The sequence below is a fragment of the Desmodus rotundus genome, chromosome 3 (assembly GCF_022682495.2).
Source record: "Desmodus rotundus isolate HL8 chromosome 3, HLdesRot8A.1, whole genome shotgun sequence".
NCBI lineage: Eukaryota > Metazoa > Chordata > Mammalia > Chiroptera > Phyllostomidae > Desmodus > Desmodus rotundus.
In genome coordinates this window covers 98,745,332-98,760,327 of record NC_071389.1, presented here as the reverse complement: position 1 = coordinate 98,760,327, position 14,996 = coordinate 98,745,332, and the positions used below count along the sequence as shown (strand labels likewise).

Sequence of the window (14,996 nt, the reverse complement as noted above, 5' to 3'; positions counted from 1 at the left end):
ATTGTTATTTAGCATTTTCTGTGATCAAGGGAGAGAAGTATAGGGCTGCTTTTATGTTAGTTGTTTTGTAGAAAAATATATCTGTTGACAACTTAAATACATATCTGTAATACAGCATGAATAGTTGAAATTTTATTTGCACTAGTGCAGAAAATGAAATATAGGCATTGCGTATGTGTTTACATTAAATTATTATTGAGAATGGACAATATAGAATCTTCGCTTCATTCCCTTTAAAACCCTTTAAATTCCTTTTTTGATCTTTTTTGGTAACAGATTTCTGGGAAATAAAAAATATATACCGTATTTTTCAGACTGTAAGATGCAACCCCCCCAATTTGGGAGAAAAATGGGGGTGCATCTTATAGTCCGGATGTTGCTTACCTGGGTCCCTGTGGGGACGTCGGTGGAGCAGGGTCACAGGAGGCGGGAGCAGGACCACATTTTTTGCTTCAAAAGAGTTTTTTCTGTTTTCCTCCTCTAAAACCTAGGTGTGTCTTATGTCCAGTGTGTCATATAGTCCGAAAAATATGATACTTAACTGATATGATAACATTTTGGTATATTAAAAAAGTTGGACCCTTTTGCTGGCAAAGCTAAGATATTGGTTCTGGCTGTTACTCTATATTCTGCTTTTATGTCTTGGTGAGATTGACTGAGCCAGTCATGAGAATTCTAGGCATTACTAAAACCTTTAAGTTTGGTGTTGGAGCCCCCTTTGCCCTCTGTCTTGGGGATTTTGTGACAGATGCTTTGGTGATTGCTCTGCATTTCCCAGCAGCTCAGTGTCAGTGCAAGATCCAGTTTACCAGAGCACTGACCTCATTGGGAATGGGAAACAGTGCTGAACATGTATCCTGTTTGCTTTATGGACATTCATTGAATTGTATCCTTAGGACTTTTGCTCTTCTCTGTTTGTGTTACAATTCTATTCATTTTTTTTTAATGCCAACAAGAATATGGGTAGATTTAAGAGTGCCCAGAAGCTGGGACCAGAGTTGTGGAGTTAAGTATGCAAAGATGGGACAGCTTGAGAGAGAAACAACTCAGGTCCTGCTCACTTGTTAACAATAGACATTTAAATCTACCACTTCAAAAAGTCAAAGAAAAAGTTGAAACTTTGAGATGAACACCTGCATATAGCACATCCATTTCAATGGCTTGGATCTCAAAGGACTGTAGCTAACAAAACTTTTAAAAATAAATAGGAAAGAGCCCTGGCTGGTGTGGCTCAGTGGATTAAGTGCCGGCCTGTGAACCGAGGGGTCACTGGTTCGATTCCCAGTCAAGGCACATGTCTGGGTTGTGGGCCAGGCCCCTGGTGGGGGGCGTGCAAGAGGCAACCACACATTGATGTTTCTCTCCCTCTCTTTCTTCCTCTCTTCCCCTCTCTCTAAAAATAAATTTAAAAAATCTTAAATAAATAAATAAATAGGAAAGAAATGTAGAAGCAAGTAGCTCAAAGCCCAGGTTTGTTCTCAGTATGGTTTTGCTTCTTGGAAGATGAGAACATTGTAAAGCAAAAAAAACATATGAGAAAAATAGGCTAAGGTGAAATGGGGTTAAGTATGGATTCTTAATTTGAGGTATATAGATGAGAATCAGGAGTTCTAAAATTATGTGCAAAATGTTGTCTTCATTTTTGTTCTTGGGAGGATTTTTATACAATTCTCCAAGTATTCTGTAGCCCCTCCCAGCTAGTCAGGTGTTGCCAGGTTAGAGGAAAAAGATTTTTAATAATTAGAACAAGAAATGTGAACGTATAATGTTCCAAATACTGACTTCTGATTTTATTTTCTGGCCTGAGTTTTTAAAAAAGCATACACACTTCTAATTTAGCACCACATTAGTAGTGAGAATACGTCGGACCTTGTCTACATGGGTTGCCTTTACTAAGTATTTCCAAAGTGAAAGGATATGTGGTCCTACTTGATTTCCTCCTGACCAATCCTGCCTTTACATAGCCACTGCTACCCAGAAACCTGAGATTAGCTAGTGCCAGCGCTGTAATGGCCTTGGCAGTTTTAGTAGGAGAAAGGGAAGGATGGACGTGGGTACTTGAGTGCTTTAGCTGACCTTCCCATAGAAACCAGTCTCCTAATGCTCTCCTACTTTACGCTCACAACTTACTTGGTCTTTGCCTTAGGTGTTAATAAGTTTCATAAGAACAAAAAAAAGTACTAATATCTACAAAACACAAGTAGAATGTTTTACCTGGAGGTATTTCAACTCCTGTAATCCTGAAGGGATTTTTTTTAGTTTATTGTTTTCCAAGTGTATTTCTCTTATGCGTGGTATGTTAGCAAGACTTCCATTTTCGATATCTGTGATTCTGTTGTTTCCTAGGCCCAGCCTAAAAGTGATATAAAATTCACCAACTCTTAAGAAGATGGAGTGATACAGTTAGATGAAAACACAACTGAGTTAGAAATATAACCTTTCCTATATATGTTCAGAGATAGGTATTTCATGTTTTTATTTAATAACCTATTTCAGTATGTTAACAGCCCTCTCCTCCACTGTCTGAAAATTCTTTATGTAATATTTGAAAATTTTTGTTTTCTCATTCTATTTGGTACCCTCTTCCATTATAGAAATGGAATAATAGCAGTACTTTCCAGTTTTCCTAGTAACAATATAATCTTGATTAGGTCCCTATAATATTCTCCAAGAAATTTCATCAATATCTTCATCATATAGAGTACCACTTGTAAGTTAGAATTTGGGGAACTTTTACCTTTGTAGATCTTTGTATCGCTTAAAATCCTCGAGTTCCACAGTTGAAATTTTATTAAAATCTAAATGAAGCTCTAATAAAGTTGATGGTAGTTCTAATGATAAGGGAAGAAAGGTGTGTTAGATCAAATAAGATCAATCTCCATTGATTTACTTGTTAAGTTTCACATTATAATCTTAGGTACTTTTTAAGGATCTGCTTTTATTAAATGTTCTATTATGGAAAGCTTCCAACATACACAAAAATTGAAGCTAGTAATACCAACCATCATGCTGTTGGCCCAGCTTCAATAATTGTCTTAATTTTTCCAATTGTTTCATCTACTCCATTTGTTATTCATTATTGATTTTTTAATTGAAATTTTTGGAGGTAACATTGGTTAATAAAATTATATCGCTTTCAACCATACCGTTCTGTCATACAACATCTGTATAGTGTATGGTATTCACCACCCAAAGTCAAGTCTCCTCCTGTTATCATTTATGCCCCCTTTATTGTATCCTACCTTCCCCCACTCTTCTTTCCCTCCACTGTTATCTGTGTCTGTGAGTTTTGTTCTCTCTTTTTTTGTGTGCTTAATCCCTTCACCTTTTTCACCCAGCCCACTAATCCCCCTTCTCTGATTATTGTTATTAAAAACAGTTGACTTTTGTTTGTTCACTTGTGTTTTGCTGGTCTATTTAAAACTAAATTCTGTACATAATGATAATTCACCTGTAAAGACTTTACTAGATGTCTTTAACTCATATAGTCATCTTCTATTTATGTAACCATCCTATCAGTATCACATCTAACCAAATTAATAACAATTACTTACTATATCTTAAAACAAATTTTAAGAGATATAAGATTACATGTATTTGTAAAATTTATTAGGATCCTGACTCGAACAAATCAACTGTAAAACAATATATATGAGATCATTAGGGAAATTAGGAGCCTGCTTGAGACAAAGCCACCTTTGTTTTTTTCCTTTCTTTCCTTCTAAGGGGCCATTGCAGAGTTTTCCAGGCCACTCACCTTTGGCTCAGGGAAGTGAGGGCAGCACTGTCTGCAGTCTCGTGAGGAGAGTGGAGTGGGAGGCTTGGGGGAGGTTCTTGAGGGACCAGCTGCTGGGTTCCTAGTGCTGGGATATAACACCATACTGCAGCAGCCATTTTTCTTCGGAAAAGCAAAACCCTCGCAGGGGAAAAACAATTATCCCATCCTGTGGGGAAAACTGCTCACCCCAGCCTCTGAAAGCCCCCTACTCTCATCCTTGAATCCTGCTTGCCACATCCTTTGAAATCCTGCTTACTCCACCTGACTTCTTTCTTACTCTCCCCCAACCTGCATCTTTTCCCCTGCCAAGGAGACAGGAACATAGGCAGACTGAGGAGTGTTAGAAACTGGCTATAGGACATTGCTGTTATATACACCTACCCAGGAACCAGACTGCTTCCAACTCACAGGAAAACCTAGGAACACTGCCAGAGCCAAACTGTAGGCTCTGGAAGCCTCACCTCCTACCCTGCTAGGGCCTTCACCCTGCTGAGTTCAGGGAAATAATCATAGACAGACTCAGATGTGTGTGAACACACCAGCCATCTTCCCTGAATTCTGAACGGCACCTCCTACAGGAGATCCAGGCATCCTATCCTGCCAATTCCACCAGAAGCCCTCTTAGAAACAGGCAGGTCAGCAGCTAGGCTAAGACTAATGGCAGGACCGCAGGCAGAGGCAGATGGAGGTGGTACCTGCAGTGCTTTCAGATGTTAGTTGACTCACACCTAGGCCTGGTGCTGCTAAAAAGCCAGGAGTGTGCAGCAGTGAGGATGACCGCAGATGTCACAAACTATGGAAAAGCTTATGGCTTCTAACAGGCTGCTTAGAGCTAGATGGGGATAACTTCAGAATACCAGAGGTGTATTGTACCAGAAGGAGAAGCCAGCAGGCAAGCACTAAACTCTTCTGAGACAAATTCCACCTTGATCTCCTCCATTATTTTGAGTTATTTTTCTTTCACATAGCTTTTTAACTTTTTTCCTGTTTCATTAATTTTGTTCCTATTTTTCACTATTTTTTAATTTCAAATCTCATATTTTGCTCTTCCCTTTTCTTACTCCATTTTGCCATCTTCCTTCCCTTTGTTATTTCATTTTAAATTTTATTTGTTCCCTTTCTTCACCTTGTTTCTACTCCTTACTCTTATTATTTCTCCTCCCTGTATCCTCTCAAAATCATTTTTTTCCTTTAGTTATCTTATACTCTTTTTTCTTTCATGTAATATTCTCTCTTCACCTTTATTAATCTTTGCTCATTTGTTGTTGATATTGCTGTTGTTGGGGGTATTGTTGCTGGTGTGGGGTTTTTTTCTTTTTTCTTTTTTTGTTAATGTGCTATCAGCACCTGTACAACAGCATACAAGACATGGTGGAGGTTGACTCTCTGTCAGCCCACTGGATGGGAACATCCACCAATGAATGAGCCAACAACAATCAAAACCCAAATGCAATAGGAGAGCCCACATAAACTTCATAAAGGGCATCCCTAGAGCATCCAGCTCAGGAGATCAAGGAGACTGCACCACCGAGTTCCACAGGACTCCTACCACAGAAGGCCACTGCATGAAGACAGGGAGTCAAAGTAAATCAATCTAATATGTAGAAACAAACAAAAAGAGTCACCTAAAATGGGGAGACAAGAACCCCCAATTGAAAATAAATGAGGAATCTCCAGGAAGAGAACTAAATGAAATTGAGGCAAGCAATTTATCAGACATAGAGTTCAAAATAATGGTTATAAGGATGCTCAAGGAGCTTAATGAGAACTACGAGGAACTTTATGGGAAACTGCAAGGAACTTAGTGGGAACAACATCAGCCTGAAAAAGGACATAGAGCCCTGGCTGGTGTGGCTCAGTGTATTGCCCACCAGCCTGCAAACTGAAAAGTTGCTAGTTCAATTCCCGTCACAGCATATGCTTGGGTTGCAGGGCAGGTCGCCAGTTAGGGACGTTCGAAAGGCACTGGTCGATGTTTCTCCTGCACGTCGATGTTTCTCTCCTTCTCTTTATCCCTCCCTTTCCTGCTCTATAAAAAATATTTTTAAATGAAATTTTTAAAAAAGGACATAGAAACTGTGTATAAGAACCATGTGGAAATGAAAAATGCAGAAGAAGGAATTAAAAGCAGGCTAAATAAAGCAGAGGATTGAATCAGTGAATTGAAAGACAAGGGAGAAAAAAAACACCCAGTCAAAGCAACAAAATAAAAAAAGACTCAAGAAGAATGAGAATAGTTTAAGGGAGCTTTGGGACAACATGAAATATAACAATATTAATGTCATAGGGCTACCAGAAGGAGAAGAAAGGGAGCAAGTGATGGAAAACCTGTTGGAAGAAATAATGACAGAAAACTTCCCTAATTTGGTGAGGGAAAAAGTTACATAGGTTCAGGAAGCACAGAGTTCCAATCAAGATGAACCCAAACAAGCCCACTCAAAAGTCACGTTATAATCAAAATGGCAAGATTTAAAGACAAAGAATCTTAAAGGCAGCAAGGGAGAAACAGCTAGTAACATACAAGGGGGTTCCTATAAGGCTATCAGCTAATTTCTAAATGGAAACCCTACAGCCTGAAGGGACTGGCACAAAATATTCCAAGTAATGAAAAGCAAGGACCTATAACCAAGATTACACTATCCAGCAAGACTCTCATTTAAAATTGAAGGCTAAATAAAAGAGTTTCCCAAATTAAAAAAAAAAAAAAAAAGATAAAAAAGATACATTTCCACCAAACAGGCTTTGCAAGAGATGTGAAAGGGACTGCTTTAAGAAGAAAAGGATATATAGAGGGAAACACAAGTATAAAGAGAGAAAATGACAATGAATAAGTACCTATCAATAATAACCTTAAATGTAAATAGATTAAATGCTCCAATCAAAAGACATATGGTAGCTGAATGAGTAAGTAAACAAAACCTGCAAATATGCTGTCTACAGACCTACCTCAGAACAAAAGATTTTTCACAGACTGAATACGAATGGATGGAAGAAAAATGCTTCATGCAAATGGACATGAAGACAAAGCTGAGATAGCAATACTTATATGAGACAAAATAACTACAAAACTAAGGCCATTATAAAAGACAAAGAAGGTCACTACATAATACTTAGGGGAGTACTCCAGCAAGAGAATATAACCATTGTAAACATACACACACCCAATATAGGAGCATCTAAATATATAAAGAAAATCTTGGAGTACTTTAAGAAAGAGATTGAGAGCAATTCAGTCATTGTAGTGGATTTTGCCACCCCACTGTCAACAATGGACCAATCTTCCAGACAAAAAATCAACAAGGACATGGCAGCATTAAATTACACACTAGATCAAATGGACTTAATATTTACAGAACATTTCATCCCAAAGAAGCAAAATATACATTCTTCTGAAATGTACATGTATCATTTTCAAAGGTAGAGCACATGGTAAGATATGAAATAAGCCTAAACAACTTCAAGAACATTGAAGTCATATCAAGAATCTTCTTGGATCACAAAATGGAATGAATCTAGAAATCAACTTCAACAAAAAAACCCCTCAAAAACATTCAAATACATGGAGGCTGAATAAGATGTTATTAAATACTGAATGGGTTAACAATGACATCAAGGAAGAAATCATAAAGTTTCTGGAAACATATGACTATGAACACACAATATCCCAAAACCTATGGGACACAGTGAAAGCAGTCTTGGGAGGGAAGTTTAGAGCAATACAGACCTACCTAAAAAAGATATAAAAATTTCAAACAACCCAATTCTCACCTAAAAGAATTAGAGGAACAACAACAAAGAAAACCCAGACAGAGTAGGTAGAAGGAAGGAAATAGTCAAGATCAGAGCAGACTAAGTCACACAGCCACCCCCCCAAAAATATATATATATATTCAAAGGATCAATAAATCCAGGAGCTAGTTCTTTGAGAACATAAATGAAATTGACAAGCCTTTAACCAGATTCATCAAGAGAAAAAGGGGGAGGACCCAAATAAATAAAGTCAGAAATGAAAGAGAAGTAACAACCAATACTACAGAAATACAAAGTATTGTAAGAAATTACTACGAGCAACGATATGCCAAGGCATTGGACAACTGGGTAAAATGATAAATTTGCAGAAACATACAATGTCCAAAACTGAATCAGGAAGAAGCAGAAAACCTGAATAGACCAATAACAAATAACACAATTGAATCAGGAATTAAAAAACTCTGGGCAAACAAAAGGCCTAGACCAAATGGCTTCACAGGTGAATTTTACCAAGATTCAAAGGAGTACTAACACCTACCCTTCTCAAACTATACCAAAACATTCAAGAAAATGGAAGCTTCCCAAACACTTTTTACGAGGCCAGTATTATTGTAATCCTAAAACCAGGTAAAGACACAACAAGAAAATTACAGGCCAATATCTCTTATGAACATACATGCTAAAATCCTCAATAAAATACTAGCAACCAAGAACCAGAAATACATTGAAAAGATTATACATCATGATTAAGAGTGATTTATTCCAGGATGCAAGGATGGTACAATACTCGTGAATCAATAAATGTGATGCATCACATAAAAAAAAAATTAATGAAAAAAATCACAAGGTCATATCCATAGATGCAAGAAAAGCATTTGATAAAATCCAGCACACCTTTGTGATAAAAACACTCAGCAAAGTGAAAAGAGAGGGAGCATACCTCAACATAAATAGGGCATATATTAAAGGCCTACTGCCAACATTATACTCAGTGGGCAAAAACTAAAAGCTTTTCCCTTAAGATCAGGAACAAGACAAGGGTACCCACTTTCACCACTCTTATTTAACATAGTACTGGAAATACTAGTCATAGCAACCAGACAAGAAGAAGAAATAAAAAACATCCAAACCAGAAAGGAGGAAGTTAAGCGTTATTCAGAGAGAACATGATAGTCTGCATAAAAAATCCTGAAGACTCCACTCCATAACTATTTGACTTAATAAGTGAATTCCACAAAGTAGCAGGATACAAGATTACTATTTAGAAATTGATGAAACTTTTGTACAGTATCAATGAACTATGGGAAAGAGAAGCTTAAGGAAAAATTCATTTACTATAGCAACAACAAAATAATAATAATGTACCTCGGAATAAATTTAACCACGATATAAAAGACCTGTAAGCAGAAAACTATAGAACAATGAAGAAAGAAGTTGAGAAAGATACAAATAAATGGAGGCATTCACCCTGTTCATGGATGGGAAGAATTAACATCAGTAAAATATGCATACTCTCCAAAGCAATCTATGATTCAGTGCAATTCGTATTAAAATACCAGTGGCATATTTCACAGATCTAGAACAAATGTTCCAAAAATTTATATGAAACTGAAAAAGACCCCAAATAACCTTAGCAATCTTGACAAAGGAGAACAAAGTTGGAGGGATCACAATACCTGATATCAGTCCATATTACAAGGCCACTGTAATCAGAACAGTATGGTACTGGCATAAGAACAGACATGTAGAACAATGGGACAGAATAGCGAGATCAGAAATAAGCCCATGTCTTTATGGTCAGTTAATATTTGACAAAGGTGATATGGTCATACAATGGAGTAAAGACAGTCTGTTCAATTAAAAGTGTTGAAAAAACTGGACTGGGAAATGTAAGTCGTGATTCCATAAAAATCCTTGGGGGAAAAGGCAGTAAAATTTCATATATCTCACGTAGCAATATTTTTGCTGATATATTTTCTAGGACAAAGAAAATAAAGGAAAAAATAAATTTGACTATATCAAATTAAAAAGTTTTTTCATGGCTAAAGAAGACATCATCAAAATGAAAAGTGAACCAACTGTATGGGAGAACATATTTGCCAATGATACATCAGACAGGGTTTTAATTTTCAAAATTTATAAAGAACTTACACGTCTCAACACCAGGAATACAAATAATCCAATTAAAAATGGGCAAGGATCTGAATAGACACTTTAAGGGAGGATCTACAGATGGCCAATAGACATAAAAATTGCTCAACATCACTAGCCATCTGAGAGATGCAAATTAAAACCACAAGGAGATTCCTCATTCTCCAAAATGGCTATTATTAATAAATCAACAAACAACAAGTACGGGTGAGGATGTGGAGTAAAGGGAACCCTAGTGCAGTATTGTTTGGAATGCAGAATTGTGTAGACACTATGGGAAACAATATGGAATTCCTCAAAAAATTAAAAGTGGAACTACTTTTTGACCCAGTGGTTCCACTGCTGTAAATACACCCTAAGAATCTGGAAATACCAATTCAAAAGAATTTTTGCATACCTGTGTTCATAGCAGCACTATTTACAATAGCCACCTGTTGGAAACAGCCTAAGCACCCATCAGTAGATGAATGGATTAAAAAACTGTGGTACATTTATATAGTGGAATACTGTGAAGCAGATAAAAGGTCCTACCTTTTGCGACAGTGTGGATGGAACTGAAGACTATTGTACTAAATGAAATAAGCCAGTTGGTAAAAGATAAATACCATATGATCTCACTTATAAGAGGAATCTAATGAACAAAATAAACTAATGATCTGTTCCTCCGTCCCTCCTCAAGGATGCCTGGATGACTGTGCTGCAGCTGCCTGCGTTTTCCAACACACAGTATTTTGGATGGGAAGGAACTCCAGATATAAAATCCCATACTCTAAAATAAAATCATCAAGTTCCAGCCAAGACGGAGATGTAGGTAGAGACCCTTCGCTTCCTCCCACAACCAAAAGGAGGATAACAACCAATCTGAAATCAATAAACAACCAAATGTGCCAGAAAATTAAACTGTATGGAATTCTGACAACAAAGGAATTAAAGAAAAAATCATCCAGAACAACCAGACCAGCAAGGTGGAAGACCATGAGGGCCGACTCAGAAAAACGTCGGTGTTGGGACAGACCTTTGGGGCCAGGCTGGCTGCCGAGCTCTGCGGGCTGCCTGGGAGGGGCTGACTTAAGGGGACTCAGAGTTGGCTGTGGTCTGTGGCGGTTGCAGCGTTAGGAGAAGCTCTCAGTCCCACACAAGAGTCCATTGAAAAGTGCACTAGAGACCAGCAGGCCAGCCACACTGTTCCCTCTCTGGCCCCTCCCCCACAGGCAGCAGCACAGTGCAGCAAAGAGGGTTGCCCTGCCCAGAAGAATTCCTAAGGCTCTGCCCCCTTACAACCTATCAGCTGGGCCTAGACAAAGAAATATGGCCCAAATGAAAGAACAGAGTAAAGCCTCAGAAAGAGAGCCAAGTGAGGAGGAGATTGCCAACCTATATGATGGAGAATTTAAAGCCCTGGTAATCAAAATGCTCACAGATCTGACTGAGCTTGGTCGAAAAATGAAAAAACAAAGGAAGGATACCCAAAGTGAAATAAAGCAGAATGTTCAGGGAACCAGCAGTGAAAGGAAGGAAACCAGGACTCAAAGCATCGATTTGGAAAAAAAGAAAAAAGAAAAAATAAACATCCATCCAGATCAAAATGAAGAAACAAGAATTCCAAAAAGTGAAGAGAATCTTACAAACCTCTGAAACAACCTGAAATGTTCCAATATCTGAATTATAAGGGTGCCAGAAGGAGAAGAGGAAGACCAAGAAATTGAAGACATATTGAACAAATAATGAAGGAAAACTTCCCCAATCTGGGAAAGGAAATAGACATCTAGGAAGTCCAGGAAGCCCAGAGAGTCCCAAAGAAGTTGGACCCAAAGAGGAACACACCAAGACACATCATCATTAAGGTACCCAAGATTAAATATGAAGAGAGAATCCTAAAAGAAGCAAGAGGAAAGGAGAGAATTACCTACAAAGGACTTCCCATTAGACTATCAACTGATTTCTCAAAAGAAACCTTGCAGGCAAGAAGGGGCTGGAAAGAAGTATTACAAGTCAAGAAAGGCAAGGACCTACATCCAAGATGACACTATCCAGCAAAGCTTTCATTTAGAATGGAAGGGCATTTAAGTGCTTCCCAGATAAGGTCAAGTTAAAGGAGTTCATCATCACCAAGCCCTTATTATATGAAATGTTAAAGGGACTTATCTGAGCAAAAGAAGATCAAAAAAGAAGATCAACATGAACAGTAAAATGACAACAAACTCACAACTATCAGCAAATGAACCTAAAAGAAAAGAAAAACAGTGAAAATGAAAACTAAGCAAACAACCAGAACAGTAACAGAATCAGAGAAATGGAGATCACATGGAGGGATTTCAGTGGAGAGGGGGAAGGGAGGAATAGGGGGGAAAAGGTACAGGGAAGAAGAAGCATGGTTGGTAGGCATAAGGTAGATGGGGAGAGATATAAAATGGTATGGGAAAACAGAGGACTCAAAGAAGTTATATATACAACCCATGGATGTGAACTAAGTGGGGGTAATGCTGGAGGGTTTGAGGGGCAGGGTGGAGGGGGCAAAGAGGGGGGAAAAATGGGAAAACTGTAATAGCATAATCAATAATATATATTAAAATAAAATAATGAGCAAAAGAGAACCAGAGGCATAGAAACATGGAAGAAACTGACAGTGGTAAGAGGGTGGAGATGGGAACTGTTTGAAAGAAGGTGATTAGTCAAGGAACATATATGAAGGACACATAGAAATGGACAATGGTGTGGGGATTGACTGTGGAAATGGGGGCAGGCAGGGCAGAGGTGGGGTGACAGGGAAAAAACTGGGACAACAGTAACAGTATAAACAAAACATTATAAAAATATCACTATGAACACAGGGATTTTTTAATGTATTTGATATGTGGTTCATTGCAGAATTTATTCTTTTCAATTAGTAGTAGTTTCTGCATAATTAAAAGAGTATTTCTTAGTTGCTTAATTTGCCAGCATTACATGGCACATGCCAGGTGCCCTCTGAATGTTTGTGTTTTCTCTCCTTACACGTGCATGTTCTGACCCCAAGTCTCCCTAGATTAATTGAAGCTGGAACATGAGACTAACTAGAAAATTCACTCAGATTTCACTTCCTTGTTCCTATATAGGACCTGGTATTATATGTAATACCTAGTATTAAAAATTTAAAATGTTATTTGTCAACCAAAGATTGTAGTTAACTAGCTGAGGAAAGTGTTCTTTTTTTTCAACTCTTGATAAAACATTTTTTCTTCCTATATTAGTGGTAAAGACTGATGAAGGTAATTGAAGCATCCTTATAAATATCATATTCTTAATGGCTGAATTTATGTTGATTTCAGAGTCTACTTTGAATTTTAAAAATAAACTAGGGAGTAGAAAAATAATTCAAACTGATAGGGTTCTGATTTCTTGATTTCTGATTAGTCTAATTACATTTATAGAATGACTAGATACTCACTTCAATATGTAAAAGAAAGGGTTTTCTTTTCAAAGACCTTATGTATTAGTTGAGCAAATCCATCATGCATACAAAAATCACTAGAAAAATTTCATAAAGTTTGCCAGCCTATTCTAGAGTATGTTGTAGCAAGTCAAAGAAGAGAAGAATATCTGTTCATGTTGAGGAGTCAAGAAAATTTCTTGGGTTTGTAGAACTTGACAGGACTTCTCCCTAGGGCCTGGAGAAGTGAGATAACCAAAATGAAAAGTGTAGCCTTTGCAAGACAAGTGAGCAAAGATTTGGATTTAGGGAGAAGTTCACTGGCTGCCAACAAATATTCACATACTTTTATACAACTATTTCTATTCCTACTCTACCTTCAAACAGGTCTCTCTCCCACCTCCACACAATACTGTTATGAAGTAGAATTTTCCAAATGGATAGGAAGGAAAATATGTTTCTCTATATATTAACTTGTCAGGTCTGGTAAAGACTCTTGGGTCTTAATTCATCCTGCCAGGCGTAGTAATCGTTGAATTATAACATTTAGGGAGCCAGCCTTTACATTTTTTCCCACATGTACCTTTTATATTTAGGTCTGTTCCTCAAAAGCTTATGCATGCTATGATCCCAAACTTAACTATTCTTAGCCTCCCTCTGTCTATTATGTACCTACCATTTATGCTTCTTTTTTTGATATTTATTGATTATGCTATTACAGTTATCCCATTTCCTCCCCCTTGACTCCACTCAATCCTGCCCACCTCCTCCCTCCCACATTCCACCCCTCTAGTTCATGTTCATGGGTCATACATGTAAGTTCTTTGGCTTCTACATTTCCTACACTATTCTTACCCGCCCCCTGTCTATTTTCCACCTATCATCTATGCTACTTATTCTCTGTACCTTTCCCCCCCCTCTCCCCCTCCCAATCCCCTATTGATAACCCTCCATGTGATCTCCATTTCTGTGGTTCTGTTTCTGTTGTAGTTGTTTGCTTAGTTTTCTTTTGTTTTGGTTTTAGGTATGGTTGTTAATAACTATGAGTTTGCTGTCATTTTTACTGTTCATATTTTTTATCTTCTTTTTTTTGGATAAGTCCCTTTAACATTTCCTATAATAATGGCTTGGTGATGATGAACTCCTTTAACTTGACCTTATCTGAGAAGCACTTTATCTGCCCTTTCATTCTAAATGATAGCTTTGCTGGATAGAGCAATCATGGTTGTAGGTCCTTGCTTTTCATCACTTTGAATACTTCCTGCCAGTCCCTTCTTGCCTGCAAGATTTCTTTAGAGAAATCAGCTGATAGTCTTATGGGCACTCCTTCGTAGGTAACTGTCTCCTTTCCTCTTGCTGCTTTTAAGAATCTCTTTTTATGTTTAACATTTGGCATTTTAATTAAGATGTGTCTCTGTGTTGTCGTCTTAGTGTCTAACTTATTTGATACTAACTTGTTTCCTGGACTTGTGTGTCTGTTTCCTTTGCCAAATTAGGGAGGTTTTCTTTCATTATTTTTTCAACTAAGTCTTCCATTTCTTGCTCTTCCTCTTCTCCTTCTGGCATCTGTATGGTTCAGATGTTGGCATGCTTGGAGATGTCCCAGAGTCTTCTTGTACTCTCCTTGGGTTTGTGTTGTTTTTTTTTTTTTTTTTTTTTTTTTTTTGAGTTCTTGTTTCTTCATTCCATACAGGTTGACTATTTATTTCTTCCTTATGTTCCAAATCACTGGCTTGAACTCCGGCTTCCTTCCCTTCTGTGTTGGTTCCTTTTGGCTTTTTCTTTATTTCACTTGGTGTAGCCTTCATTTCTTCCCTTGTGCATTTGCTGTACTCAGTGAGAATTCTAAGCATCCTTATCACCAGTGTTTTGAACTCAGCATCTGATATGTTGGTTATCTCTTTTGCT

General features: G+C 37.7%; 2 protein-coding genes across 5 annotated transcripts in view; one reads left to right on the top strand and one right to left on the bottom strand.

Moving 5' to 3' along the window:
- Positions 1-14,996, top strand: part of CENPP (centromere protein P) — a 306,566-nt gene that overhangs the window by 131,361 nt on the left and 160,209 nt on the right. The gene's annotated exons all lie outside the window — the stretch shown is intronic.
- The window catches only part of ASPN (asporin), a 35,544-nt gene that overhangs the window by 1,844 nt on the left and 18,704 nt on the right, over positions 1-14,996 (bottom strand). Inside the window, exons 6-7 of one of the 3 annotated variants that reach the window (XM_024580768.3) lie at positions 2,738-2,831; positions 2,215-2,353 (exon numbers count right to left, since the gene is read on the bottom strand). The exons of 1 other annotated variant lie outside the window; for it this stretch is intronic. In XM_024580768.3, coding sequence (XP_024436536.2) covers positions 2,215-2,353; positions 2,738-2,831 — 233 coding nt within the window. Of the gene's footprint in view, positions 1-2,214; positions 2,354-2,737; positions 2,832-14,996 lie in introns of those variants that run through there. One more of the 3 variants, XM_045188169.2, reaches the window with a different exon arrangement.